The 26,818-nt window shown below is 42.2% G+C and overlaps 1 protein-coding gene across 2 annotated transcripts in view; it reads right to left on the reverse strand.

Annotated features, from left to right (window-relative positions):
- Positions 1–3,745: 3,745 nt before the first annotated feature.
- Positions 3,746–26,818, reverse strand: part of SMAD2 (SMAD family member 2) — a 62,131-nt gene continuing 39,058 nt past the window's right edge. For both annotated transcript variants that reach the window (XM_069746572.1, XM_069746581.1), the window contains 7 exons: positions 12,078–12,212; positions 11,432–11,506; positions 11,135–11,188; positions 9,459–9,671; positions 9,211–9,348; positions 8,855–8,999; positions 3,746–5,456 (listed from right to left, as the gene is read on the reverse strand). In XM_069746572.1, coding sequence (XP_069602673.1) covers positions 5,333–5,456; positions 8,855–8,999; positions 9,211–9,348; positions 9,459–9,671; positions 11,135–11,188; positions 11,432–11,506; positions 12,078–12,212 — 884 coding nt within the window. In that variant the 3' untranslated portion in view covers positions 3,746–5,332. The remainder of the gene's footprint in view (positions 5,457–8,854; positions 9,000–9,210; positions 9,349–9,458; positions 9,672–11,134; positions 11,189–11,431; positions 11,507–12,077; positions 12,213–26,818) is intronic.

Below are 26,818 nucleotides of genomic sequence, written 5' to 3' on the forward strand. Positions count from 1 at the left end.
AGGCTCGTTGAAGGGTCCATAATGACTTGTAGGATTGCTACTTCCAATAACTGGAGCTTAAGTTCAAGTCCTCTTCCTCTCTGAAAAGACAATTTGCATAAAACCTTATTTAAACATTTTAAGTAATATTTAATAATGGTGAAATTTCGCTTCAAATTCGGGAGGAGCGAGGGGCTTGTGGCATCGCGTCTACACATTTTTGCCGAGTCGTGAGCAGGGAGTGGCAGGTATCGATCCGCTTCCTATTCATTATGGGGCCTATAGCTGTAGACTAGTGATGAGCAAGCGTGCTCGGATAAGTGTCTTCAACGTGATAAAAATAATGTGTTCGAGTCCCTGCAGCTGCATGTCTCGGTGCTGTTCGACAGCCGCAACACATGCAGGGTTTCCGCGGTTGTTATTAATGTGTTGCTGCTGTCGATTATCCACGAGACATGCAGCCACGGGGACTCAAACATATTATTCGAGCACGCCGAAGACACTCAGTTAGCACCATAGCATGGATAACACCTTATCTCAGCACGTTCGCTCATCACTACAGACGTCACCATCCACACTTGTTCTTCAATGACGAAAGCCGCGCCGGATCACCCCTTCAGTTAGCGGTCAAATATTCCCATGACTTTACCTTGTGTTTTGTAAAATTCTTTTGTGTTTTTTTTCTTCCCTTTGTTGCTGAGGTCCCAACCCAAATCTGCAAGGAGAGTATCCTGTATGTTTGGTTTTTAATGGGCACTGTGCAATGCTTCTTAGCCTCGCCATTGACTTTGCCTAATCATTGCAGCATTGGCATTAGGAACTGCTGACTGGCCGACGGCTGCCTGCCAGGTAACAGCGGGTATGTAAGTGTCTGTTAAGGCCACCAATATCTGCCATTCTTGCGCCACAGTTCTGTCGATGGATTACCTTAGCAGTCTGAGACGTAACTAAAAGCACCTCAGCCGCCATCTTGGTACTCCTATGAAGCCCAGGAGACTTCATATGAGATTGTTAATCTTATCATAAACTGTAATACTACAGCATTGGTATATACTGAACCAGATCAAACGCAAGTTCAACTACCATAGGGAAAAAAGGGGGGGGGGGAAAAACAGAAAAAAAAATGTATAGTAGATCACACATTCCTAATCTTAACCCCTTCATGACCTTGGGATTTTTCATTTTTCCGTGTTCGTTTTTCACTCCCCTCCTTCCCAGAGCCATAACTTTTTTATTTTTCCGTCAATTTGGCCATGTGAGGGCTTATTTTTTGCGGGACGAGTTGTACTTTTGAACGACATCATTGGTTTTAGCATGTCGTGTACTAGAAAACGGGAAAAAAATTCCAAGTGCGGTGAAATTGCAAAAAAAGTGCAATCCCACACTTGTTTTTTGTTTGGCTTTTTTGCTAGGTTCACTAAATGCTAAAACTAACCTGCCATTATGATTCTCCAGGTCAGTACGAGTTCATAGACACCTAACATCACTAGGTTATTTTTTATCTAAGTGGTGAAAAAAAATTCCAAACTTTGCTAAAAAAAAAAAAAAAAAAAAAAAATTTGCGCCATTTTACGATACTCGTAGCGTCTCCATTTTTCCCTGATCTGGGGTCGGTTGAGGGCTTATTTTTTGCGTGCCGAGATGACGTTTTTAATGATAGCATTTTGGTGCAGATACGTTCTTTTGATCGCCCATTATTGCATTTTAATACAATGTCGCGGCGACCTAAAAAACGTAATTCTGGCATTTCGAATTTTTTTCTCGTTACGCCGTTTAGCGATCAGGTTAATGCTTTTTTTTAATTGATAGATCGGGCGATTCTGAACGCGGCGATACCAAATATGTGTAGATTTGATTTTTTTTTTATTGATTTATTTTGATTGGGGCGAAAGTGGGGTGATTTAAACTTTTATATTTTTTTATTTTTTCACATTTTTTTTACTTTTTTTTTTTACTTTTGCCATGCTTCAATAGCCTCCATGGGAGGCTAGAAGCAGGCACAGCACGATCGCCTCTGCTACATAGCAGCGATCTGCTGATCGCTGCTATGTAGCAGAAATCGAGGTGTGCTGTGAGCGCCGACCACAGGGTGGTACTCACAGCCACCGGTCATCAGTAACCATAGAGGTCTCAAGGACCTCTATGGTTACAATGGAGACGCATCGCACAGACTGGCCTACCGCCTCAATGCATTAACCTAACGATCCCTGTGTGGCCTATTTATAATAAAAAAAAAAAAAAGGTTCCTCGCATCATGTTCTCATACACTTTATGCAGTATTAGCCCTCTGTGTCTGTACTGCTACATACTTAGGCAGGTAACTGGTTCATGCAGCTTTACATGAACACCTGAGCCTTACACTATAGCTGGTCCGAATAACTAAAGCAATTGTTACCATCCACCTCTCGTGTCTCCCCTTTTCCTCATAGTTTGTAAGCTTGCGAGCAGGGCCCTCATTCCTCCTGGTATCTGTTTTGAACTGTATTTCTGTTATGCTGTAATGTCTATTGTCTGTACAAGTCCCCTCTATAATTTGTAAAGCGCTGCGGAATATGTTGGCGCTATATAAATAAAATTATTATTATTATTATTATTATTATCGCCGACCCCCGATCATGTGACGGGGGTTGGCGATGACGTCATTTCCGGCCGCCCGGCCGGATGGGGTAGTTAAATGCCGCTGTCTGCGATTGACAGCGGCATTTAACTAGTTAATAGGTGCGGGCAGATCACGATTCTGCCCGCGCCTATTACGGGCACATGTCAGCTGTTCAAAACAGCTGAAATGTCCCGGGTTTGATGCGGGCTCACCGCGGAGCCATGAATCAAAGCAGGGGATCTGACCTCGGACGTACTATCCCGTCCGAGGTCAGATAGGGGTTAAAAAAGCTGAATATTTGGTATTGTTGCATCCGCAAAAGTCTGAACTATCAAAAATATGAAAAACTGTTGAACCAACAAATAAAAAAAAGACAAAATTCCCACTTTCAGTCAGCACTCCTCTCTGAAAAACAATGCAGTAAAAAAAGCAATCAGAACACTAAAGTATGTACCTCAAAAATGGTACAAAGAAAGACTACAATTAGACAAAAAAAACAGACCTACATTGACAGGGGAAAAAAGAAAAATAGTTACGGGTTTCAGAAAAATCACAAACCAGTATTTTTAATTTTTTTTTTTTATCAAGCTCTGAATGAAAAAAAAAAAAAAAAAAAGAAAACTGTGAATAACGTATCACAGTAATTGTATTGATTTTCAGAATAGTGTTACCAGGTGATTTTTACCGTACACTAAACTCCATAAAAAAAATGAATAAATAAACCCAATAAAACAATTGCGGAATAGCTTTTTATTTTTCTTCACCATTTCATCACATTTGGAATTTTTTTCCACTTATTTCAGTACATTATATACGGGGGAAAAAAAAATGTATGGAGTCATTCAACACCAAAAAAAAAAAAGCCCTCATACGGCTTTGAGGATAGAAAATTAAAAAAAAAATAAGTTACAAAAGTTATGGCTCTTGAAGAGGGAAAAAAATAAAAAAATTGGGGAAGCAGTTAAACCATTCTGCAGCCCTATGTAAAAATCACACTACTAATATGCACTCTTGTGACACTGACTTGTGATTATTGGTAGTGACGAAGTTTTGCCCATCTGTTGGAAATAACCCTTTAATGAACCTTATACGTGCAAACAAAGTAATATTGCTTAGAAGAATAAAAAACGTGACCATAAGAAACACCACCACCACAAGCACACCGCGTGAGAATTGATTTTTTTTTTCTCTTTTTTTTTTTTTATTAGTGTATTCACATACTCTGCAAATGCAACACGCACAAAGCTTACGTCAAGTTCACGAGTTCTACCAATACACTGATCTACTGGTAAAACTAGTCCACAAATGTTAAATGCTTTGCCAGTTACGAGTCAATGGTTTGGCGTTGTGTTTTTAACATCGGTGTGATTTTTTTTATTTTTTATTATTTTTTGGTTTTGGAGCTGCGCTATAGGCAGAACAGCAGAGGAAAGGGGGGGACTTTTTCAGGTTTGGCGCCCGTAACGAAACACAAGGCATTCTTGGCTGGGCGTCCGATTTGTAGCTTGCAGTCGGAAACCTTGCAATCGGACCTATGGCGGGTGGGCCAGGGTATTGCCAACCGTGAGGCATCGCTAACCTGCCCGGCCGCTAGTTTGTTCTGAAACCCATGATTTTTCACTAGAGGTACTCACAAAGTACACTAGCGTCACTGATACAGTCCATGGTGATAATGAGAGAGAGAGAGAGAGAGAGAGAGAGAGAGAAGAAAGGCAAGTCTGACACCGTCACGTGTATAAAAGGATGACAGACAGCTACAGAACAAGTACTGTATGTTAATAAGATGTACACTTAATTCTGAGTACCCTTTACTACACAACCTTTGTCCCCCGCCCATCCCTAAAACTTGCATGTCCGTAGCATAATTCTAAAAATGTATTTTTTGTTTTTTGTTTTTATAGGGTGCAAAATGTAGTGTCCAAGGGTTCAAAATAACATGCACTTAAAAAAAAAAATTATAATAAAATCTATTTCTGCTGTCTGAACTTTCTGCACTGCGAAAACGTTAAAAAATAATAATGATAATAATACGGGGGGAAAAAAAAAAAGTTGCAAATCTTTCCAAAGTAGTAGCTGATCGTTGTCCGAAAGCTGCTTAACGCGGGGAACTACGGTCCTGGGTCTACGTGGTTTACAAGCAAAAAGGGACAAATTGAAATTGAGCAAGCGGATGCAAAATGAAAAGGCCAACTTATAAAAAAAAAAAAAAAGATATATTAATAATGGGAAAAAAAATTATTAACCCATGTTTGGATTTATGGAAGAAAAAAAATTAAAAACGCTAAAATTAAGAAAGCAGACAAACCCTATCTGATATCTAAAAACAGCAAAAAAAAAAAAAAAAAAAAGATTAACTATACATGACAAATACGGAAGGGGCTACTCATGTTATTATTAAACCGTCTGGACACTTGCGCTATATGCCCGATAATACATTAAAAGTCCTTTTAAAATAAAAAGCTTCCCGGTAAGGAGTGACTTCACACGGCACTTTCTTCTAGGGGGGAGAGGGATGTTCATAAAACAAGGTGCTTTCGACGCTGATGGGACCTCAAGTGCTGCATTCTTGTTTTTTTTTTTCTCTTTTTTTTTTTACATTGTAAACAGTTCATGGGGGACCATACACGAATACTATAACAGACGAGCTGTACTGTAAAGTCTGTTGTCAGGACTTCCGGGTTAGAACCCGTAGGTTGTATGGTAAAGAAGAACAAATAAAAAGGGGGAAAAAATAAAAATTGGAGGGGTCCCCCATTAGGACATGCTGGAGCAACGGACTGAAGGAGAACCCATCTGAGTCAACACTTTGTCCAACCATTGCAAAGGTCCATTCAGGTGAAGCTCAATCCAACAGGGAGTGCTTGTGACTGTCTGCCGCCTGCAAAAAAAGGTACAAAAAGAAGTAAGGACCAAGCATTGATCTCATGGACGCAGCAAGAAAGCATGGACTGAAACTAGACAAGAACATGATGTGGAAATATGATCATGGCCTACATCTGGTATTCATTCACCTGAAAGGGAAAAGATACAGTACCAGGCACAGCCAAAGTACCAGAAGACGACTGTCAAGGAGGGAGATGGGGGACCTCTACCATGCTGCAATTTAAAGGGTCCATAAAAAAGGTACGCTATTTTACAGGGCTATTTAAAAAATAAGTTATCCCTGATTCCCAGGATTAGGAAGAACCTGCTGATCCCTGGAGGTTTGGCCAATGGAACCTTCAACAATACCGATAACGGGGCAAAAAATAGAGGCGAGGTGGATGTGCTCAGCCACCGCTCCATTTATTGACTATACTGCTACAAAAGGCAAAGCGCTGACCTCTTCTTTCTTTAGCCGTACCACAGACAAAGGTATGCTGAGCATGTGCATCTCACCTCCATTCAAGAGGGGACTACAAAAAAAGTCAGACCACCAATGACGGGCAAGTCATCCCGGATCCTATAAGGATATGGTGTAAACTTGTTATTTTGGTAATAGCTCTTTAACCCCTTAGTGACCGAGCCAAATTTTTGAAATCTGACCAGTGTCACTTTATGTGGTAATAACTCTGCAACGCTTCAACAAATCCCAGTGATTTTGAGATTGTTTTTTCGTGACACATTATACTTTATGATAATGGTAAATTTTGTTCAACATTTTTTGTGTTTATTTATAAAAAATATCAAAAATTTGAGAAAAATGTAAAAAAATTAGCAATTTTCTAAATTTGAATGATTATCCCTTTAATCCAGATGGTCATACCACAGCAAACCATTAATAAATAACATTTCCCACATGTCTGCTTTACATCAGGACCATTTGTAAAATATTATTTTATTTTGTTAGCAGTTTAGGAGGTTTAAAAATGTAGCATCAGTTTTTCATTTTTTCAAAGAAATTTACAAAATTTATTTTTTTAGGGACTTATCCATGTTTGAAGTGACTTTAGGGGTCTCATATATTGGGAAACCCACAAACGTGATACCATTTTAAAAACAGCACCCCTAAACATATTGAAAACTGCTGTCAGGTAGTTTATTAACCCTTCAGGTGCTTTACAGGAATTAATGCAAAGTGGTATGACAGAAATGAAAATGTGTATTTTTACCACCTAAATGTCTCTAACTTCTAAACAGATTACTACAGCCGTCAGACTCAAAAGCCACTATTTGGCCATGAATTGCCATCGCAAACATCAGGACAACAAAATCATGATCTGAGGGCACCAATTGGGATAAAGAAGAAGCCCCCACACTCTGTTAACCATTTATAATGATGTAGTCACTATTGACAGCAGCATCTAAGGGGTTAAACAGATTTAGATGGTGCAAATACTGATCGTGGCTGGTACAGCAAGTTGTCAGCTATAGTGTACAACTGACAGATGCTGGATTGTCACCTGTATGGGGATACTATTCTCTTATATCTCAGGTCAGTTAAAAGACGTATTGGCGGTCATTAAGGGGTTAAACGTCCCTCTTTCTGCAGGACTCAGTAACATTATATGGACAATCAAACGACTTTATTGAAAACGGTGTAATGCTTCATGAGGTGCTGCAGGAACATTGAATTGACAATGTCCTCCTTTATTTTTATACTTGGAGCGGTTATTGTTATAATTTGCGACGAGAAAAAAAAAAATGTAGAAAGGATCAAAGAAACACAAATAGTATAACTGACAGTGGCATCCATTTGCCTGTAAGCCATGATATACATATTACTCTTCTGGATATCCCTGCGTGGAGTAGCACAAGTTATGCTATTCTATACAGCAGGTAGAAGGCGATAGATTTAGAGCAACACAGCAGAGACTGGAAGGGTGCTCTTTAGGACTTCATTTAGTTAATAGGGGCCTATAGATCACTTTTATGGAGGGATTTTTAATATTGTTTCCTGATTGTTGCCTAGGTTACTGTCCACCTCTGCAGCTGGTCTCCTAAGAGTGCAGCGATTAAGCGCTGGGGTGAAGCTGACGGTATCGCTGGATCTGATCAGCTTAAGTTCCCCAACGCTCCTCCGAGGCTGCAGAGACAAAGTTGTGTCTGCATGCAGCAATAAAGAGCGCACAGTTCACGCCCTAATCTGATCTTTTAGGCTATGTTCATATTGCATTATAGTCAGTGGCTTTTGTTGGAGCTTACGTCTGAAGCCCTGGAAAACAAGATGCTGTCTGACATCATCGGCCATATTGAGGCGGGCTCCAATACACAGTCGACACTATAATATGCATATAGTCTTGGTCAGGAGCCCACTGCCCCCCAGAAACAGGAGCCAGAGAGCAATGCACTCCTGACCAACAACCTTAGAGAAGCTGTTTAGTGCCTCCGCGCCTGACATCTACCTAAAATTGGCACAGGTGGGTTTGGAGACGTGTGCCAATGTGCACCAATATATTCAGTGTATCCGTGTGACCCGCGCATGGGCTTAACACGTGGATTTCATGTCGTGGATTTCATTTTTATTGCTGCGGATTGATTCCATTGTGTGGAAATATTATAAACGTGTCTTCACTCTCAGATTGCAAGGATCTGTAAAGCACTCTAACGCCTTCTTTCATTTCTTCATGTCAATATAGGCGGCTTAGGAATGACAGATGCCATTTTGTGCAATCTTTTTTTTTTTTTTTTTAAAGAAAGAATTGTGAAAATTCTGTGCTGCTGGTGAATGAAGGGCAATTCCAGGTACACACAAGAAGGGTATGCGTTTTTTTTTTTTTTTTTTATTTATGTCTACGTATTTCGAAGTAACTTACTTCTTCCTCAGGACAAAAAACATGTGCAAGTTAACAGGATACAGAAACATTTATACTGATGAATTTTCGAATTATGGCGTCAAGAGGGACACATGATGCATCTAAGTTCATCATGACCATAATACAAGTGGTTAGTTGAAATGGCATGATGAACTTTGACACATCATGTGTCCCTCTTGGCGCCAGAATTTCAAAATCCATTAGTATAAATGTATACTGAAAAAGAAGATACCTCGAAACATGTAAAGAGTAATTAAAAAAAAAAAAAAGGATACCCATCTTGTGTTTACCTGGAACAGACATTCAGCAGCAGCGCGGAATATCCAAAATTATTCCTTCTGCAAATCTGTACCGCAGCAGCTAGGATTACACACCCTCAAACTGTTATGTGAACACAACCTGACCAGCAAAACTTTTTTTTTTTTTCCACTATTTAAAACTTTAATTGGATAAAACCCTATTGCATTTTCCTTTGCTTCCTAGTATTATATTTTGTGCAAGCAGTATTGGATTATAATGGTCTTCCTGCCAGTTTGCCTACCTGTACTCGGCACCCCAGCCTTTTACAAAGCTCATTCTGATGGTGCACATTCTGGTTAATTGGTAAACTGCTTCGAAGCCCTGGTTCACAGACTGAGCGAGGAGGGCAGCAAATTCTTGGTTATTGAAAATCTTCAAATTGCAGCCTAAAAGAAAAAATTGAAAACAAAAAAAAGACAAAAGAACAAAAAGAAAAATAAGCGGAGAATCTAAAAATTGTAATAAGAGCCACTGGGTTTATACTTAGTCATCGTTTAGCAGCTTCCACCTTGTGGAAAATGTGCCATTAATTAAAACAATTAAGTAATCTTTTCGTAATTTCCTTTGTGCTTCACATGTAAATGGCGCCGAACTTACCGGGTGGAATCTTACACACCGTCGCAGGATGCCAACCATACCGCTGGTTACAATTAGGACTCTGGACAAATATAGCACTATCACTTAGGCACTCTGCAAATACTTCTCCCCCAATGTAATACAACCGCACTCCTCTTCCTGCGAGAACAGAGAACATTGTGTTTATAAGGGGAATTAAAAAAAAAAAACTATATAAAAAATAAATAAAATACTACTACGGTTTCTCCACTTGTAGCGGACGACATTACCTATATGGCGTCGGGTCATTTCCACCGTGGCGTTCCGGTTCACATTTGACAGTAGACCTAAACAGAATCTCTCTGAATTTGATGGATCTGTGAAACCGTCCACTGTGAGTGAAGGCTGTGATGCGTGAAATGTTTCCCCCACTCGCTGGTTCAGCTCATAATAAGCTATTGAGCACCAGAAAGCCGGCTCAGAGTAAGTGACGGGCTGCAAGTCTGTACGAAAATAAAGCAATAACATTCAAGTCAGATCAGAGCAAAGAAAGTGCAACTACTGAGCAAAAAAAAGCCTTTAAAACTTGAATTATTTGTAGGATATGCTATCAACATAAGCTGTGATTACCATCACCTCTCCAATCAGTGGAGAATGGTGGACACAAGACCCCCTGTTCTGGCAATCCTTAAGGTACCGTCACACTAAGCGACGCTGCAGCGATACCGACAACGATCCGGATCGCTGCAGCGTCGCTGTTTGGTCGCTGGAGAGCTGTCACACAGACCGCTCTCCAGCGACCAACGATGCCGGTAACCAGGGTAAACATCGGGTTACTAAGCGCAGGGCCGCGCTTAGTAACCCGATGTTTACCCTGGTTACCATCGTTAAAGTAAAAAAAACAACCACTACATACTTACCTTCCCCTGTCTGTCCCCGGCGCTCTGCTTCTCTGCTCTGGCTGCGAGCACAGCGGCCGGAAAGCAGAGCGGTGACGTCACCGCTCTGCTTTCCGGCTGCCCGGCGCTCACAGCCAGACCAGAGAAGCAGAGCACCGGGGACAGACAGCGGTAGGTAAGTATGTAGTGGTTGTTTTTTTTACTTTAACGATGGTAACCAGGGTAAACATCGGCTTACTAAGCGCGGCCCTGCGCTTACTAACCCGATGTTTACCCTGGTTACCAGCGAATACATCGCTGAATCGGCGTCACACACGCCGATTCAGTGATGTCAGCGGGAGATCCAGCGACGAAATAAAGTTCTGGCCTTTCTGCCCCGACCAACGATGTCACAGCAGGGGCCTGATCGCTGCTGCCTGTCACACTGGACGATATCGCTAGCCAGGACGCTGCAACGTCACGGATCGCTAGCGATATCGTCTAGTGTGACGGTACCTTTAGGGGGCCCATGTGGTGGGATCTACACAGATCTATGCATTATAATTTGTATTCACATGTAAAGCGCCATGGAATAAATGGCGCTATAAAAATGTATAATAATAATAAAATAATAATAATTATAAAGGTGATCATTTACTGCCTAGAATAATCTTCAAGGGAACTCTTCATTTTCTGAGACCACAAATATGCAGATTGAAAAGCTGAAGACGGGCAGCAACACATTTAAAAATAATGAAAATACGCCTAACCTTTTACTCTGCTTTTAGGGCCGCATCCCAGGTTGTCACGTCCCATATATACCCCATGTGTCCGATCCAGCCTTGTTGGTATAAAGCAATAAAGCATCGTGGAAAGTGATTGGCTGAAGCTCTCACGTGGGGTATACGGAACGTGACCTCTGCATGGAGCAGACGACAAGCAGAAAGTATTGAGGGAAAGACGTGCCGGATTTGCCGACATTAATATGGCGAGAGTATGGATTTTATTATTCTAGATGTGATTCTATCTGCAACTTTTTTTTTTCTCATTATCTCCTTTAAGTCCAAGTTACTACTTTTCAGACTTACCCAGGTTATGATTGACTGGAGAAAGTGTACTAGGAGAAAGCTCGGCCGGAGAGCCTGCAAATGAACAAAACACAGAAGTTAATCTGAGGTAACATTTGCATACGTTGGTCATTTGTTAGGGGATACATCAATATTATTTGATGGTCACATTTCGCACATACACAGATGTTATAGAAAAGACTACATTAGTCTGTAGCTCATCAATGGCCGATTTCTGCGCTGTCAGAAAGACGTCTGCTGAAATTTCACCTTAATTCAATGATAAATCTATACCAACCCCCTGTGACGATTGGGTACCTGTGTCCATGCTTTGGTTAAGTTGCTGATCGCTTGTCTCGCCATCTTCACTAATGTATCCCGGAGGTGGCGTCTCTGCAAAAACCAAAATAATTAGTTACTGGCTAAAAGAAAAAACTTCCAAGAACCAGAAATCCCATAATAAAGATATCACAATAGCAGCGCTGCGATTATAACACATTTTGCAAAAAAATGGTAAAACTTTATGTGACCTTTTGATCTGAACGTTTTAACCCGCCCTTATGAATGAGCCGGCAGATGAGTAGAAAGTGGTAAAGCAGGTGGGTTATAGAGAAAAATGACGGGCTCACTACAGACCTAAGGGCATTTGATTGGCACCAGACTGAAGTGACAACCCATCTGGCATTGCTGCCTGCAAAACCCCTTAGGTGCTGTGGACGCTATTAAATATGGATCTAAGGGGGTTAATGGTTTGGAGTCTTCAGACTCCTCTCTGGAGAGCAGCTGTGGATGCCAAGGGCACAAGCCTGTGCCAACCGCGCGCTGTAATAACAGGGTGGTGGTAACCACCAGCGTCTTACACAGGCTGTCTGTCTAGGAGATTGGACTCTCTTCATTTCTTATAGCAGAGGTTTCCATAGGACACACGCATCTCTATACATTACACAGGAGCTGACGGACTCACCCGGTATGTAGTTGCTCTGGGGCTCGATTCCTGCTGGAAAGTTAGTGTTCTCCGGAATGGAATGCGTGTAGTCGTCGAGCGGAGGAAGTTCTGTTAATATCTCCGTGTGTCGCGGCACCAGTACCGGCGGTAAAACTGACAACAACAAAAACAAAACATTATTCCATCACCGTGTACAGGGACAACTTCACTGTCTGCACCTAATCTCTGCGTTCGGTGGCCATGAGCACTGACGGCACGAGACAAATCGACCCCAGTGACTGGCTGCAGTGGTTTTGTATTTGTGACAATTTCAACAAACGCCATGGGCAGAAGCGGAGAGGCAGCGCAGGAGAAGAATGGGATAAATTATATTCTAGTCCTGGGCCATGAACGCCTAAAAGGCTAATCACCAATTAAATTGGCCACATGCATCAGTTTTCTTGCAGTAGACAAGAATGGCCAGGCGATCGGTGCAGCTGTGTGTGAGGGAAGCTGCCCTGACTTTACTGAGCAATGTCGCACCACGTGGGACACCATTAAAGGGGACGCGTCGGCTCTGCAGATCAGAGTTATAAAATACACACAGTGGAGCATCTTTCCTTACTGGAAATGAATGTTATTGGGGGAACCCTTCATCAATGGGGCAGAAGCTTACACCCTGACTGTGTCCAATCTAGTAGGGGCACATCGGAGTGTGTAGGGGCACATCCTACCGACTTGGGGAATAAAGGAATGATCTCACAAACATAAACACAGTCCTCTGAGGGATCTGCAGATAAACCTGTGGATGAGACCTGTTTTCACCAGACCCTACAATATACACACTGGGAGTGTCCGAGATACGTGTACGTACCTACAGAAGCAGACAAGCCACCTACTTCTGACAGCTGCCATTCAACCTACACAATAATCACAGTCATTTCAGAACTTAATTGGTGTATGTGTCAATGCCCGGACCCTCGCCGTTTGCCAGAACAGGAATCTACATCTCCTAATTCAACTCCTGCTTCTTCTCTAGCTGAACTATTGAGCCCAGGAGGAGCTGCGGATACTAAAGTAGGTTCTCCTTGGTGGCTCCTTTCTACTCCTCCTGGCAGTACCGCAATATTGTAACCAGAGAAGGAAAGGAACCTAGGGGCCCAGCTCTAGTAATCAATCAGTGGGGGTCACGGTGGTGGGACACACACTCATCTTACAAATGTCACCTGTCTGTTCAATCAGCGATCAGTTTTTCAGGCTGGAATAGCCCTTCTAAATAAATAAATAAAAACATTTTCCCCCGACTTTCTCTTCCGCTAACAGAGTCATATAAGGGCTTGTTTTCTGTGGGATGAGCTGTGCATTGAGAGACATATATGGTCATAATTGACTTTATTGGGCACCAAATAGTACTCAAATTTACCAGGGCTCAATGTTTGGTGTGGATTGTCATCCATGGGTTTAATTGGACCACTTTTTTTTTTTTTTTTTTAAAGGCACCACTCAACTTCAACCAGCGGGGAACCCTAAAGGATGTCATATACCGCATAAAACCAAATATACTGCCTTCCTTACGGGGAGAAGATGAAATCTCATGTAGGGCAGTGCACGAGAACTAATGCTGTTCATGCAGTAGTTTGCCACAATCAGAAATGTTTGGATGCTAAAAAGGTACCCGGGCCAGGGTGCCAGGATGAGGCGTCCCTAAAAATCACAGACAGATTATAGGCGCAATAAGGAACGCAGATTGTATTCAAAATCCAATAAAAGGTGCTTCATCCCAATCTCTGCATACTGTAGTACATGTGTCCACAGAAGTGGTGTCCAGCACAACCCAGCAACGTACGCTCCCACCTCCTCCATTACTCTTAATGTTCTGTCCAAACATACTCGTCCCATGTGCACCTTTTTGTTCATTTTGCATAGCCTCCCTTCAAGGATATCAATGGTGACCACTTTAACGTCCGCAATCACATTATGTGCCCAAGCATGACCTACAGCTAGCTTACGTTTGTCTATATGTATTGTGTACAGATATTGTATATACAAACATACAGTGTGGAAAAAAAGTATTTAGGCCATGTTCACACAGTGCGTTTTTTACTGCAGAACCGCCGCGATTTTGCCGCTGCGGCTCCGCAGCTGTTTTCCATGCAGGGTACAGTACACTGTACCCTATGGAAAACAGGAACCACTGTGCACATGATGCGGGAATCGGGAAAAAAAGCCGCGCTGAATTGCCGCGGTAAAAAAGAAGTACCATGTCACTTCTTTTTGCAAAACTGCAGCGGTTCTGCACCCATTGACCTCCATTGTGAGGTCAAACCCGCAGTAAAACCCACAGATGAAAAATATATCTGCGGGTTTTACTGCGTTTTGTGGTGCAGAACCGCTGCAGTGTGGCTGCCCCCCGTGCCCCAATCCCACCCCCCATGCTCCGATGCCACCCCCCCCCCGTGCCCTCATCTCCCCCCCTTATACTTACCCGGCCTCCCGGTGTCCGTCCGTCCGTCTTCTCCCTGGGCGCCGCCATCTTGCAAAATGGTGGGCGCATGCGCAGTGCGCCCGCCGAATCTGCCGGCCGGCAGATTCGTTCCAAAGTGCATTTTGATCACCGAGATATAACCAATCTCAGTGATCAAAATAAAAAAAAATAGTAAATGACCCCCTCCCCCCCCCCCCCCCCCTTTGTCACCCCCATAGGTAGGGACAATAAAAAAATAAAGAATTTTTTTTTTTTTCCACTAAGGTTAGAATAGGGTTAGGGTTAGGGGTAGGGTTAGGGTATTTTCAGCCATTTTAACCCTAAAAAACTTCCTAGAAAACACACAGACTCTGCATAGAAAACTGCATAAAAAAACGCACTAAAAAACGCATCAAAAAACGCACCAAAAAAGCACCAAAAAAAGGACCTGCGTTTTCTGCCAAGAGCTGCGGTTTTTAGTGCAGAAAAAACAGCAGGGAAATCAGGAACGTGTGAACATAGCCTTAGTAGAAGAAAAAATACCGCACACTCGAAACTGGTATGATGCAAAAGGTATATGCCAGATTTATTCACGAAAACAAGTCAACAATTGCCACTGTGATAATTTGTAGAGGTTTCTCTCTACGAATTATCACAGTGGCAATTGTTGACTTGTTTTCGTGAATAAATCTCGCATATACCTTTTGCATCATACCAGTTTCGAGTGTGCGGTATTTTTTCTTCTACTATGGACTTGACCACACGGTCTGTTTTACCAGCACCTCCGTGTCTTTGACCTGAGTGCACACCATTATCCTTGTTCATGTGAACATAGCCTTAGTCAGCCACCAATTGTGCAACTTCTCCCACTTAAAAAGATGAGAGAGGCCTGTAATTGACATCATAGGTAGACCACAACAGAGTCAAAATGAGAAAACAAATCCAGAAAATCACCTTGTCTCATTTGGTAAGGTTTATTATTGCAAAATATGGTGGAAAATAAGTATTTGGTCATTAACAAAAATTCATCTCAATATTTTGTTATATCTCTTTTGCTGGCAATGACAGAGGTCAAACGTTTTCTGTAAGTCTTCACAAGGTTGCCACACACTGTTGTTGGTATGTTGGCCCATTCCTCCCTGCAGATCTCCTCTAGAGCAGTGATGTTTTGGGCCTGTCGCTGGGCAACACGGACTTTCAACTCCCTCCAAAGGTTTTCTATGAGGTTGAGATCTGGAGACTGGCTAGGCCACAACAGGACCTTCATATGCTTCTTATGAAGCCACTCCTTCGTTGCCCTGGCGGTGTGCTTGGGATCATTATCATGCTGAAAGACCCATCCACGTTTCATCTTCAATGCCCTTGCTGATGGAAGGAGGTTTGCACTCAAAATCTCACAATACATGGCCTCATTCATTCTTTCATGTACACGGATCAGTTGTCCTGGTCCCTTTGCAGAGAAACAACCCCAAAGCATTATGTTGCCACCCCCATGCTTCACAGTAGGTATGGTGTTCTTTGGATGCAACTCCGCATTATTTCTCCTCCAAACACGAGTTTTGTTTCTACCAAACAGTTTTACTTTGCTTTCATCAGACCATATATTGAAGAAAACAGCCGCACTCAGGTTTGAATTTTTTGAATGCATAATGGGAGCAAAAAGTTTATTCAAGTCACCACAATGTTAAGGCAATTAGGAGAGGGACTCCGTGGTAGGTATAAAGTAGGTAAGTAGGTAACGTTTCGACCCCGTGGTGTGTCTTTGTCAAACCTCACTTGAAAGAGGATAGGAATAGTAAAACGGAGATGCATTGTAAAAGAATCTGGAGAAATTACCAGTACGGACTATAGTTAATGCATGTGGAGATCCGGAATGGCACGGAAGGGGTGTCCCTGGGAATACTGCAGGAGCTGGAGCTGTGCCTCTTACAAGTGAGGTTTGACAAGACCCACCACGTTGTCGAAACGTTACCTACTTACCTACTTTATACCTACCACGGAGCCCCTCTCCTAATTGCCTTAACATTGTGGTGACTTGAATAAACTTTTTGCTTGTTATCCAAAGCCACCCCCTCCATTAGTTTGGTAGGTTAAATTTTTTTATATTTTTTTTGTGTTTTTTGCACTTTTTTTCGGGGTGCAGTTGGGCCCATTTCTGTCTTGTAAACTGTGGTGTCTGTTCACATGGAGTGCATTTGGATAGCGCTGGGCAGGCCCGCCTGATCTAATAGAAGGGTGTCACTACTAGGCTTGCCTGGATGCTGTGCATCTCCATTGTGTGAACAGCGCCACATACAAGTCTTTTATGTGCAGCATTGTGCAAAGCAGCCACCCCCTCCATTAGTTTGGTAGGTTGAGAGGTTTGGTAGGTTGAGAGTGGCTGCCTCATCGGTTATGCTGCACCTGTGTAGTCTCCATCTTAACCACATGGGTCCACTGCATCCTGATAGTGCATTTGTTTAGAGGCCTAGGCAGGTAAGAAGCTCTGCCTCGTTTTGCTGTTTTTGTCTTTCAACATGACAATGATCCAAAGCACACCGCCAGGGCAACGAAGGAGTGGCTTCGTAAGAAGCATTTCAAGGTCCTGGAGTGGCCTAGCCAGTCTCCAGATCTCAACCCTATAGAAAACCTTTGGAGGGAGTTGAAAGTCCGTGTTGCCAAGTGAAAAGCCAAAAACATCACTGCTCTAGAGGAGATCTGCATGGAGGAATGGGCCAACATACCAACAACAGTGTGTGGCAACCTTGTGAAGACTTACAGAAAACGTTTGACCTCTGTCATTGCCAACAAAGGATATATTACAAAGTATTGAGATGAAATTTTGTTTGACCAAATACTTATTTTCCACCATAATATGCAAATAAATTGTTAAAAAAACAGACAATGTGATTTTCTGGATTTTTTTTTCTCAGTTTGTCTCCCATAGTTGAGGTCTACCTATGATGTAAATTACAGACGCCTCTCATCATATATATATATATATATATATATATATATATATATATATATATATATATATATATATATATATATATATATATATACATATATATATATATATATACACACACACATACATACATACACAAATTTATATGAAAATCTTAAGCTTAATGTTTTATAAAAATTGTGTTGTTTTTTTTGCAACAGCTATTTCAGTTTCATATATCTAATAACTGTTGGACACAGTAATGTTTCTGCCTTGAAATGAGGTTTACTGTACTAACAGAAAATGTGCAATCTGCATTCAAACAAAATTTGATAGGTACATAAGTATGGGCACCCCACCAGAAAAGTGACATTAATATTTAGTAGAGCCTCCTTTTGAAAAAATAACAGCCTCTAGTCACTTCCTGTAGCTTTTAATGAGTTCCTGGATGAAGGTATTTTTGAGCATTCCTCTTTACAAAACAATTCCAGTTCAGTTAAGTTGATGGTCGCCTAGCATGGACAGCCCTCTTCAAATGATCCCACAGATGTTCAATTATATTCAGGTCTGTGGACTGGGATGGCCATTCCAGAACAGTGTAATTGTTCCTCTGCATGAATGCCTGAGTAGATTTGGAGCGGTGTTTTGGATCATTGTCTTGCTGAAAGATCCATCCCCTGCACAACTTCAACTTTGTCACTGATTCATGAACATTATTGTCAAGAATCTGCTGATACTGAGAAGAATCCATGCATCCCTCAACTTTAACAAGATTCCCAGTGCCGGCATTGGCCACACAGCCCCAAAGCATGATGGAACCTCCACCAAGTGTTTTTCTTGGAATGCTGTGTTTTTTGGCCGCCATGCATAACGCCTTTTTGTATGACAAAACTTCTCAATCTTGGTTTCATCAGTCCACAGGACCTTCTTCCAAAAAGAAATTGGCTTCTCCAAATGTGCTTTTGCATACCTCAGCCGACTCCCATACAGCTTCTCCTTGTGCAAAGTGCGTTGTATAGTTGACCGATGCACAGTGACACCATCTGCAGCAAGTTGATGCTGCAGCTCTCTGGAGGTGGTCTGAGGATTGTCCTTGACTGATCTCACCATTCTTCTTCTCTGCCTTTCTGATGTTTTTCTTGGCCTGCCACTTCTGGCCTTAACAAGAACTGTACCTGTGTTCTTCCATTTCCTTACTATGTTCCTCACAGTGGAAATTGACAGGTTAAATCTCTGAGACAGCTTTTTGTATCCTTCCCCTGAACAACTATGTTGAATAATCTTTGTTTTCAGGTCATTAGACAGTTGTTTTGAGGAGCCCATGATGCCACTCTTCAGAGGAGATTCAAACAGGAGAACAACTTGCAAGTGGCCACTTTACGTAGCTTTTCTCATGATTGCAGACACCTGGCTATGAAGTTCAAAGCTCAATGAGGTTAGAAAACCAAAAAAAGTGCTTTAGTAAGTCAGTAAAAAGTAGGTAGGAGTATTTAAAACAAGAAAATGATAAGGGTGCCCATACTTATGCACCTGTCAAATTTTGTTTGAATGCAGATTGCACATTTTCTATTAGTACAATAAACCTCATGTCAAGGCAGAAACATTACTGTGTCCAACTGTTATTAGATATATGAAACTGAAATAGCTGTTGCAAAAAAAAAAAAAAAAAAAATTATATATATATATATATATATATATATGTACGGTATATATATTTATTTAAGGGGACAAAGTTTTGCTTAGTATAGCAATCCAAAAAACTATTTTTTCATAGAGAGAGGACGCAACTTGGGGGACATTCTGGTCCACAAAAGAATGGAGCTCAAAATAAATAACTGAATTTATAAAAGTAGTCCGAAAGGCAATTACAAGTATGGAAATTGCTCCTCCTGTCCGATGAACATAGTAAAATAATTACGATAGGTTCACTTCAACATCAGTTAGGGGATTTCATATGCGGAAACACACACGTGGTTTGTATTATTCTTTGTTCTTGAAATTTATTTTTTTTTACATTGGAAAAAAAATTATTAGACCCCTGTTTATCAGTTTTCGTGAGCATTGTAAATCTATTAGCACTGGAAAAGGCTCCCAAAATTGATTTAGCATATTCAAGAATCCCATGGATCAAGCACTAATGTATTGCGCTTTGCTGGTCTGGAAAGGGATAACTACCCTCTGCAATGGGGAGATCACAATAAAATGTTACTAAGAAAGGAGGCTAAATGGATAACGAAAACTTCAGCACAAGGTCCGTTAGGCTTAACCCCTTCATGACCTCCAGCTATTTTCACTTTTGCATTTTCGTTCCCCTTCTTCCCAGAGCCATAACTTTTTTTATTTTTTCCATTAATATGGTCATGTGAGGGCTTATTTTTCTGTGGGACGAGTTGTACTTTTCAACGACTCCATTGGTTTAACCATGTCGTGTACTCGAAAACGGGAAAAAAAATTCCAAACTTTGTTTTAAAACAAAAACGACATTTTCCGATACCCGAAGCGTCTCCATTTTTCGTGATCAGGGGTCGATTGAGAGCTTATTTTTTGCGTGCCGAGCTGACGGTTTTAATGATACCATTTTGGCGCAGATATGTTCTTTTGATTGCCTGTCGTTGCATTTTAATTCAATGTCGGGGCGACCGAAAAAACGTAATTCTGGCATTTTGACTTTTCTCGCTACACCGTTTAGCGATCAGGCTAAACCTTTTTATTGATAGACTAGATTGTGGCCCGATTCTAACGCATCGGGTATTCTAGAATATGCATGTCCCTGTAATATATGGACAATGATGATTCCAGAATTCGCGGCAGACTGTGTCCGTCGCTGATTGATCGAGGCAACCTTTATGACATCATCGTCGCCATGGCAACCATTATGACATCATCGTCGCTGTGCCCATTGCTGATTGGTCGAGGCCTGGCGGCCTCGACCAATCAGAGACGCAGGATGTCTACGTCATTTATGACATCATCGTCGCTGTGCCAGTTGCTGATTGGTCGAGGCCTGGCGGCCTCGACCAATCAGAGACGCGGGATTTCTACGTCGATGCTGTGCCGGTCTCTGATTGCCGGGATTTCCAGGACAGACAGACAGACAGAAAGACAGACGGAAAGACCCTTAGGCAATTATATATATAGATTGGGAGATTCTGAACGTGGTGATACCAAATATGTGTATGTTTGTTTTTTTATTGTTTTATTTTGAATAGGGTGAAAGGGGGTTGATTTGAACTTTTTTTAATTTTATTTCATTTTTAAAAACTTTTTTTTCATTTCGGCATGCTTCAATAGCCTCCATGGGAGGCTAGAAGCTCCTACAGCTTGATCGGCTCTGCTACATAGAGTTGATGCTCAGATCGCCCCTATGTAGCAGAATTACTGCATTGCTATGAGCGCCGACCACTGGGAGACTTCTGGTTGTTATACCGATGAACCCCCGATCACTTGACGAGGGGGGGGGGGGCGGGGGGTCAACGGTGAGCGCATGTCCGTCCGGAAGAGCCTGTTAAATGCCGCTGTCAAGAGTTTGACAGCGGCATTTAACTAGTTAATAGGTGAGGGTGGACCGCGATTCTGCCCGCGCCTATTGCGGGTACATGTCAGCTGTTCAAAACAGCTGATATGTCCCGGCTTTGATGCGGGCTCACCGCCGAAGCCCGCATCAAAGCGGGGGTTCTATCCTCAGATGTACTACTCCATCCGAGGGCAGCAAGGAGTTAAACAATAGGATTGACCTACAAATGTTCTTGTAAATAGTTTTTTTAATAAAATGATTGTCATTTTAAATGTATTGTTGACATTTTTTTTGTAATTAACATTGAATGTTTGTTAAAGCTGTGATGGGGTGTGGATTTGTCAAACTACTAACAAAAGGAATAGACTCCCACAATCTCTCCAGCACCATGCTTTCTCCTGCGTACCCTATGGATGTCCAGATGCATTGAAAAATAAAGGATTTTCCATCTTTTACAATGGTTTGGCGAGTGCTGCTCTGTTTCTTCAAATGACAGTCGCATTATACTTGTGAGCTAGCACCACAATCTTCCTTCCTTGCTTGCAAAAGCTCTAACAAATGGAAACCGTTTCATATGTGTGGCAAGTAGCTGGCTGGTGCCTGAGCTCTCCTGTTTCGTACATATACATACACAGTGATGGCAGTGTTGGGACTCTTGCAAGTGTTCCAGAAAATGAAGTATTTCTCACAGAAAATTAATGCAATTACATGTTTTTCCTATGTGTGTATTCATATAATCATCAACAACCACTCAAATGGAATTTCGGATGACTCTTCTTTTGCTAACTGCTCCAGATCTCTCATATATGAAGGCGTCTTCTCCCAACAGCAGTGTTAAGATCTCTCCACAGTTGTTCATTGGGATGTAGATCCGGACTCACTGTTGTCACTTCAGAACACTCCTGCGCTTTGTTTCTCGGTGCTTCTTCAAGTATGTTTGGGGTCGTCGTTCTCCTGTAAGACCCATGACCTAGGACGCAAACCCAGCTTTCCGACACTAAGCAGTACATGGGGACCCAAAGCCCTTGATAACCTTTAGATTTCATGATGCCCCATACACATTCAATGCACTCAGCATCAGAGGCAGCAAAACAACCCCAAAACAGCTTTGAACCTCCACCATATTTGACTGTAGGTGGTGTGTTCTTTTCTTTGTAGGCTTCATTCCGTTTTTGGTAAACAGTGAATGATGTGTTTTACCTATAAGCTCTATCTTAGACTTATCTGTCCACAAGACGCTTTCCCAGAAGGATTTTGGCTTACTCAGCTTTTTTATGCCTCTGTCAGTAGTGGGGTCCTCCAGGGTGTCCTGCCATAGCGTTTCTTTTCATTCAAATGTCGACAGATCGTTTGCGCTGACACCGAAGCATCCTGAGCCTGCAAGACAACTTGAATTTCTTTGGAACTTGATTGGGGCTACTCATCCATCAGCCGGACTATCCAGCGTTGCAACTTTTCATCAATTTTTCTGTGTCATCCATGTGCAGGCAGATTAGCTACAGTGCAATGGGTTGTTAACTTGTTGATTATGTTGCGCACCATGGACAAAGGAACATCAAGATCTCTGGAGACTGACTTGTAACCTTGAGATTGTTGAAATTGTTCAACATTATTGGCTCTCAAGTCCTCAGACAGTTCTCTTCTACTTCTGCTCTCCATGTTTAGTATGGCACACACAGGCACACAATGCAAATATTGAGTCAACTTCTTCCCTTTTTATCTGGTTTCGGGTGTGATTTTCATATTGCTCACACCTGTTACTTGCCACAGGTGAGTTTGAACAAGCATTACAAGCATGAAACAAAGTTGTTTAACCTCAATTTTTGAAAGGTGCCAACGATTTTGTCCAGAGGGGCCGTGTGTAAAATTTTGTTTTGTGCTTGTTTTTTGTGTTGTTCCAATACAAAGGAAATAAACATGTGTAATTGCAATAATTTTCTGGTTACATACATGTATACACGCACACACACATTATAATTACACATACATTATATAGACATACAGTGGGGAAAATAAAAATTTGATATACAGCTAATTTTGTAAGTTTTCCCACCTATGAAGAATGAAGAGGTCTGTTATTTTTATCGTAGGTACACTACACCTGCGAGAGACAGAATTTAAAAATAAAAAAATCAGAAAATCACATATGATTTTTAAATAATTGAATTTTATTGCATGAAATAAGTATTTGATCAACCAACCAGCAAGAATTCTGGCTCTCACAGACCTGTTAGTTTTTCTCCTACTCTGCATTCATTACCTGTATTAATTGCACCTGTTTGAATTCGTTACTTGAATAAAAGACACCTGTCCACACAATCACACTCCAACCTCTCCACCATGGCCAAGACCAAAGAGCTGTCTAAGGACACCAGGGACAAAACTGTAGACCTGCACAAGGCTGGGATGGCTACAGGACAATAGGCAAGCAGCTTGGTGAGAAGGCAACAACTGCTGGCACAATTATTTGATAATGGAAGAAACACAAGATGACTGTCAATCTTCATGGGTCTGGGGCTCCATGCAAAATCTCGCCTTGTGGGGTAAAGATGATTCTAAAAAAGGTCAGGAATCAGCACAATTACACAGGAGGACATGGGTAATGACCTGAAGAGACCTGGGACCACAGTCTCACATATTACCGTTTGTAACACACTATGCCGTCATGCATTCAAATCCTGCAGGACACGTAAGGTCCCCTGCTTACGCAGCACATGTCCGTTTGACTTTCAACACTGACCATCTGGATGATGCAGGAGGCATGGGAGGAGGTCATACGGCCAGATGAGGCCAAAATAGAACTTTTGGTATCAACTTCACTTGCCTTGTTTGGAAGAAGAATGATGAGAACAACCCCTGAAAACCCATCCCAACCGTGAAGCACTAGGGGATAACAATACTTTGGGGGTGCATTTCTGCAAAGGGGACAGGACGACTGCAACGCACTGATGGGAGGATGGATGGGGTCATGTATTGCAAGACTTTGGCCAACAACCTCCTTCCCTCAGGAAAAGCATTGAAGAGGGTCGTGGCTGGGTCTTCCAGCATGACAATGACCCGAAACACACAGCCTGGGCATCTAAGCAGTTGCTTCTTGAGAAGAATTTCAGGGTTCTGGAGTGGCGTAGCCAGTTCTCCAGACCTGAATCCAATAGAAAATCTATGGAGGGAGCTAAAACTCAATGTTACCCAGCGACAGCCTCAAAACCTGAAAGATCTGTATGGAGGAGGGGGCCAAAATCCCTGCTGCAGTTTGTGCAAACTAGGTCAAGAACTACTGGAAACGTCTGACCTCTGTAATTGCAAACAAAGGTTTCTGTGCAAAATATTAAGTTCTGTTTTTCTATTGTATCAAATACTTATTCCATGCAATAAAATGCAAATGAATTAATTATGTAAAAATCATACAATGTGATTTTCTGTTTTTTTTTTTTTTTTTTTAAATTCTGTCTCACAGTTGAAGTGTACCTACGATAATAATGACAAATCCCCATTCTTTGTAGGTGGGAAAACTGGCAGTGTATCAAATACTCATTCTCACCACTATATAAAAACTATATATATGTCTCTCTATAAAATATATATATTATCTATATACATAATTGTCTAAGGGTCACTTCCGTCTGTCTGTCTGTCCTTCTGTCACGGTTATTCATTCGCTGATTGGTCTCGGCAGCTGCCCGTCATGGCTGCCGCGACCAATCAGCGACGGGCACAGTCCGATTAGTCCCTCCCCTACTCCCCTGCACTCACTGCCCGGCGCCCGCTTCGTAATCCCCTCCGCTCACACAGGGTTAATGGCAGCGGTAACGGCCCGCGGTGTAACGCACTCCGTTACCGCTGCTATTAACCCTGTGTGTCCCCAACTATTTACTATTGATGCTGCCTATGCAGCATCAATAGTAAAAATATGTCATGTTAAAAATAATTTTAAAAAAACAAAAAACCTGCTATTCTCACCATCCGCCGCCTTTCTCGCTCCTCGCCACACTCCCGGGACCGCTCCATTGCAAGCGGCAGCTCCCGGTCCCAGGGCTGGTGTGCGACAAGGACCTGCCGTGACGTCACGGTTATGTGACCGCAACGTCATCATAGGTCCTGCTCACACCAGCCCTGGGACCGGAAGCTGCCGCTTGCAATGGAGCGTCCCGAGGAGCGAGAAAGGCGGCGGAGGGTAAGTATAGCAGGACTTCAAAGGGCTATAGGTGAGTATATGTTTATTTTTTTACGTCTCTATACTACGTGGCTCTGTGCTGGCCAATATACTACGTGCCTGGGCAATATACTACGTGGCTGGGCAATATACTACGTGGCTCTGCTATATACTATGTGGCTTGGCAATATACCGTACTACGTGGGCTGTGCTATATACTATGTGGCTGGGCAATATACTATGTGGCTGGGCAATATATTACGTGGACATGCATATTCTAGAATACATGATACGTTAGAATCGGGCCACCATCGTGTGTGCGTGTGTGTGTGTGTGTATACACACATACATACTTGGACACCTTCTCATTTATAGATTTTTCTGTATTTTCATGACTATGATAATTGTACATTCACACTGAAGGCATCAAAACTATGAATTAACACATGTGGAATTATATGCTTAACAAAAAAGTGTGAAACAACTGAAATTATGTCTTATATTCTAGGTTCTTCAAAGTAGCCACCTTTTGCTTTGATGACTGCTTTGCACACTCGTGGCATTCTCTTGATGAGCTTCAAGAGGTAGTCACCGGGAATGGTTTTCACTTCACAGGTGTGCCCTGTCAGGTTTAATAAGTGGGATTTCTTGCCTTATAAATGGGGTTGGGACCATCAGTTGTGTTGAGCAGAAGTCTGGTGGATACACAGCTGATAGTCCTACTGAATAGACTGTTAGAATTTGTATTATGGCAAGAAAAAAGCAGCTAAGAAAAACGAGTGGCCATGATTACTTTAAGAAATGAAGGTCAGTCAGTCCGAAAAATTGGGAAAACTCTTGATAGTGTCCCCAAGTGTAGTGGCAAAAACCATCAAGCACTACAAAGAAACTGGCTCACATGAGGACCGCCCCAGGAAAGGAAGACCAAGAGTCACCTCTGCTTCTGAGGATAAGTTTATCCGAGTCACCAGCCTCAGAAATCGCAGGTTAACAGCAGCTCAGATTAGAGACCAGGTCAATGCCACACAGAGTTCTAGCAGCAGACACATCTCTACAACAACTGTTAAGAGGAGACTTTGTGCAGCAGGCCTTCATGGTAAAATAGCTGCTAGGAAACCACTGCTAAGGACAGGCAACAAGCAGAAGAGACTTGTTTGTGCTAAAAAACACAAGGAATGGACATTAGACCAGTGAAAATCTGTGCTTTGGTCTGATGAGTCCAAATTTGAGATCTTTGGTTCCAAACACCATGTCTTTGTGCAACGCAGAAAAGGTGAACGGATGGACTCTGCATGCCTGGTTCCCACCGTGAAGCATGGAGGAGGAGGTGTGATGGTGTGGGGGGGCTTTGCTGGTGACACTGTTGGGGATTTATTCAAGATTGGGGATTTATTCAAGATTGAAGGCATACTGAACCAGTATGGCTACCACAGCATCTTGCAGCGGCATGCTATTCCATCCGGTTTGCGTTTAGTTGGACCATCATTTATTTTTCAACAGGACAATGACCCCAAACACACCTCCAGGCTTTGTAAGGGCTATTTGAGCAACAAGGAGAGTGATGGGGTGCTACGCCAGATGACCTGGCCTCCACAGTCACCAGACCTGAACCCTCGAGATGGTTTGGGGTGAGCTGGACCGCAGAGTGAAGGAAAAAGGGCCAACAAGTGCTAAGCATCTCTAGGAACTCCTTCAAGATTGTTGGAAGACCATTCCCGGT

Source organism: Ranitomeya imitator, chromosome 1 (assembly GCF_032444005.1).
Source record: "Ranitomeya imitator isolate aRanImi1 chromosome 1, aRanImi1.pri, whole genome shotgun sequence".
NCBI lineage: Eukaryota > Metazoa > Chordata > Amphibia > Anura > Dendrobatidae > Ranitomeya > Ranitomeya imitator.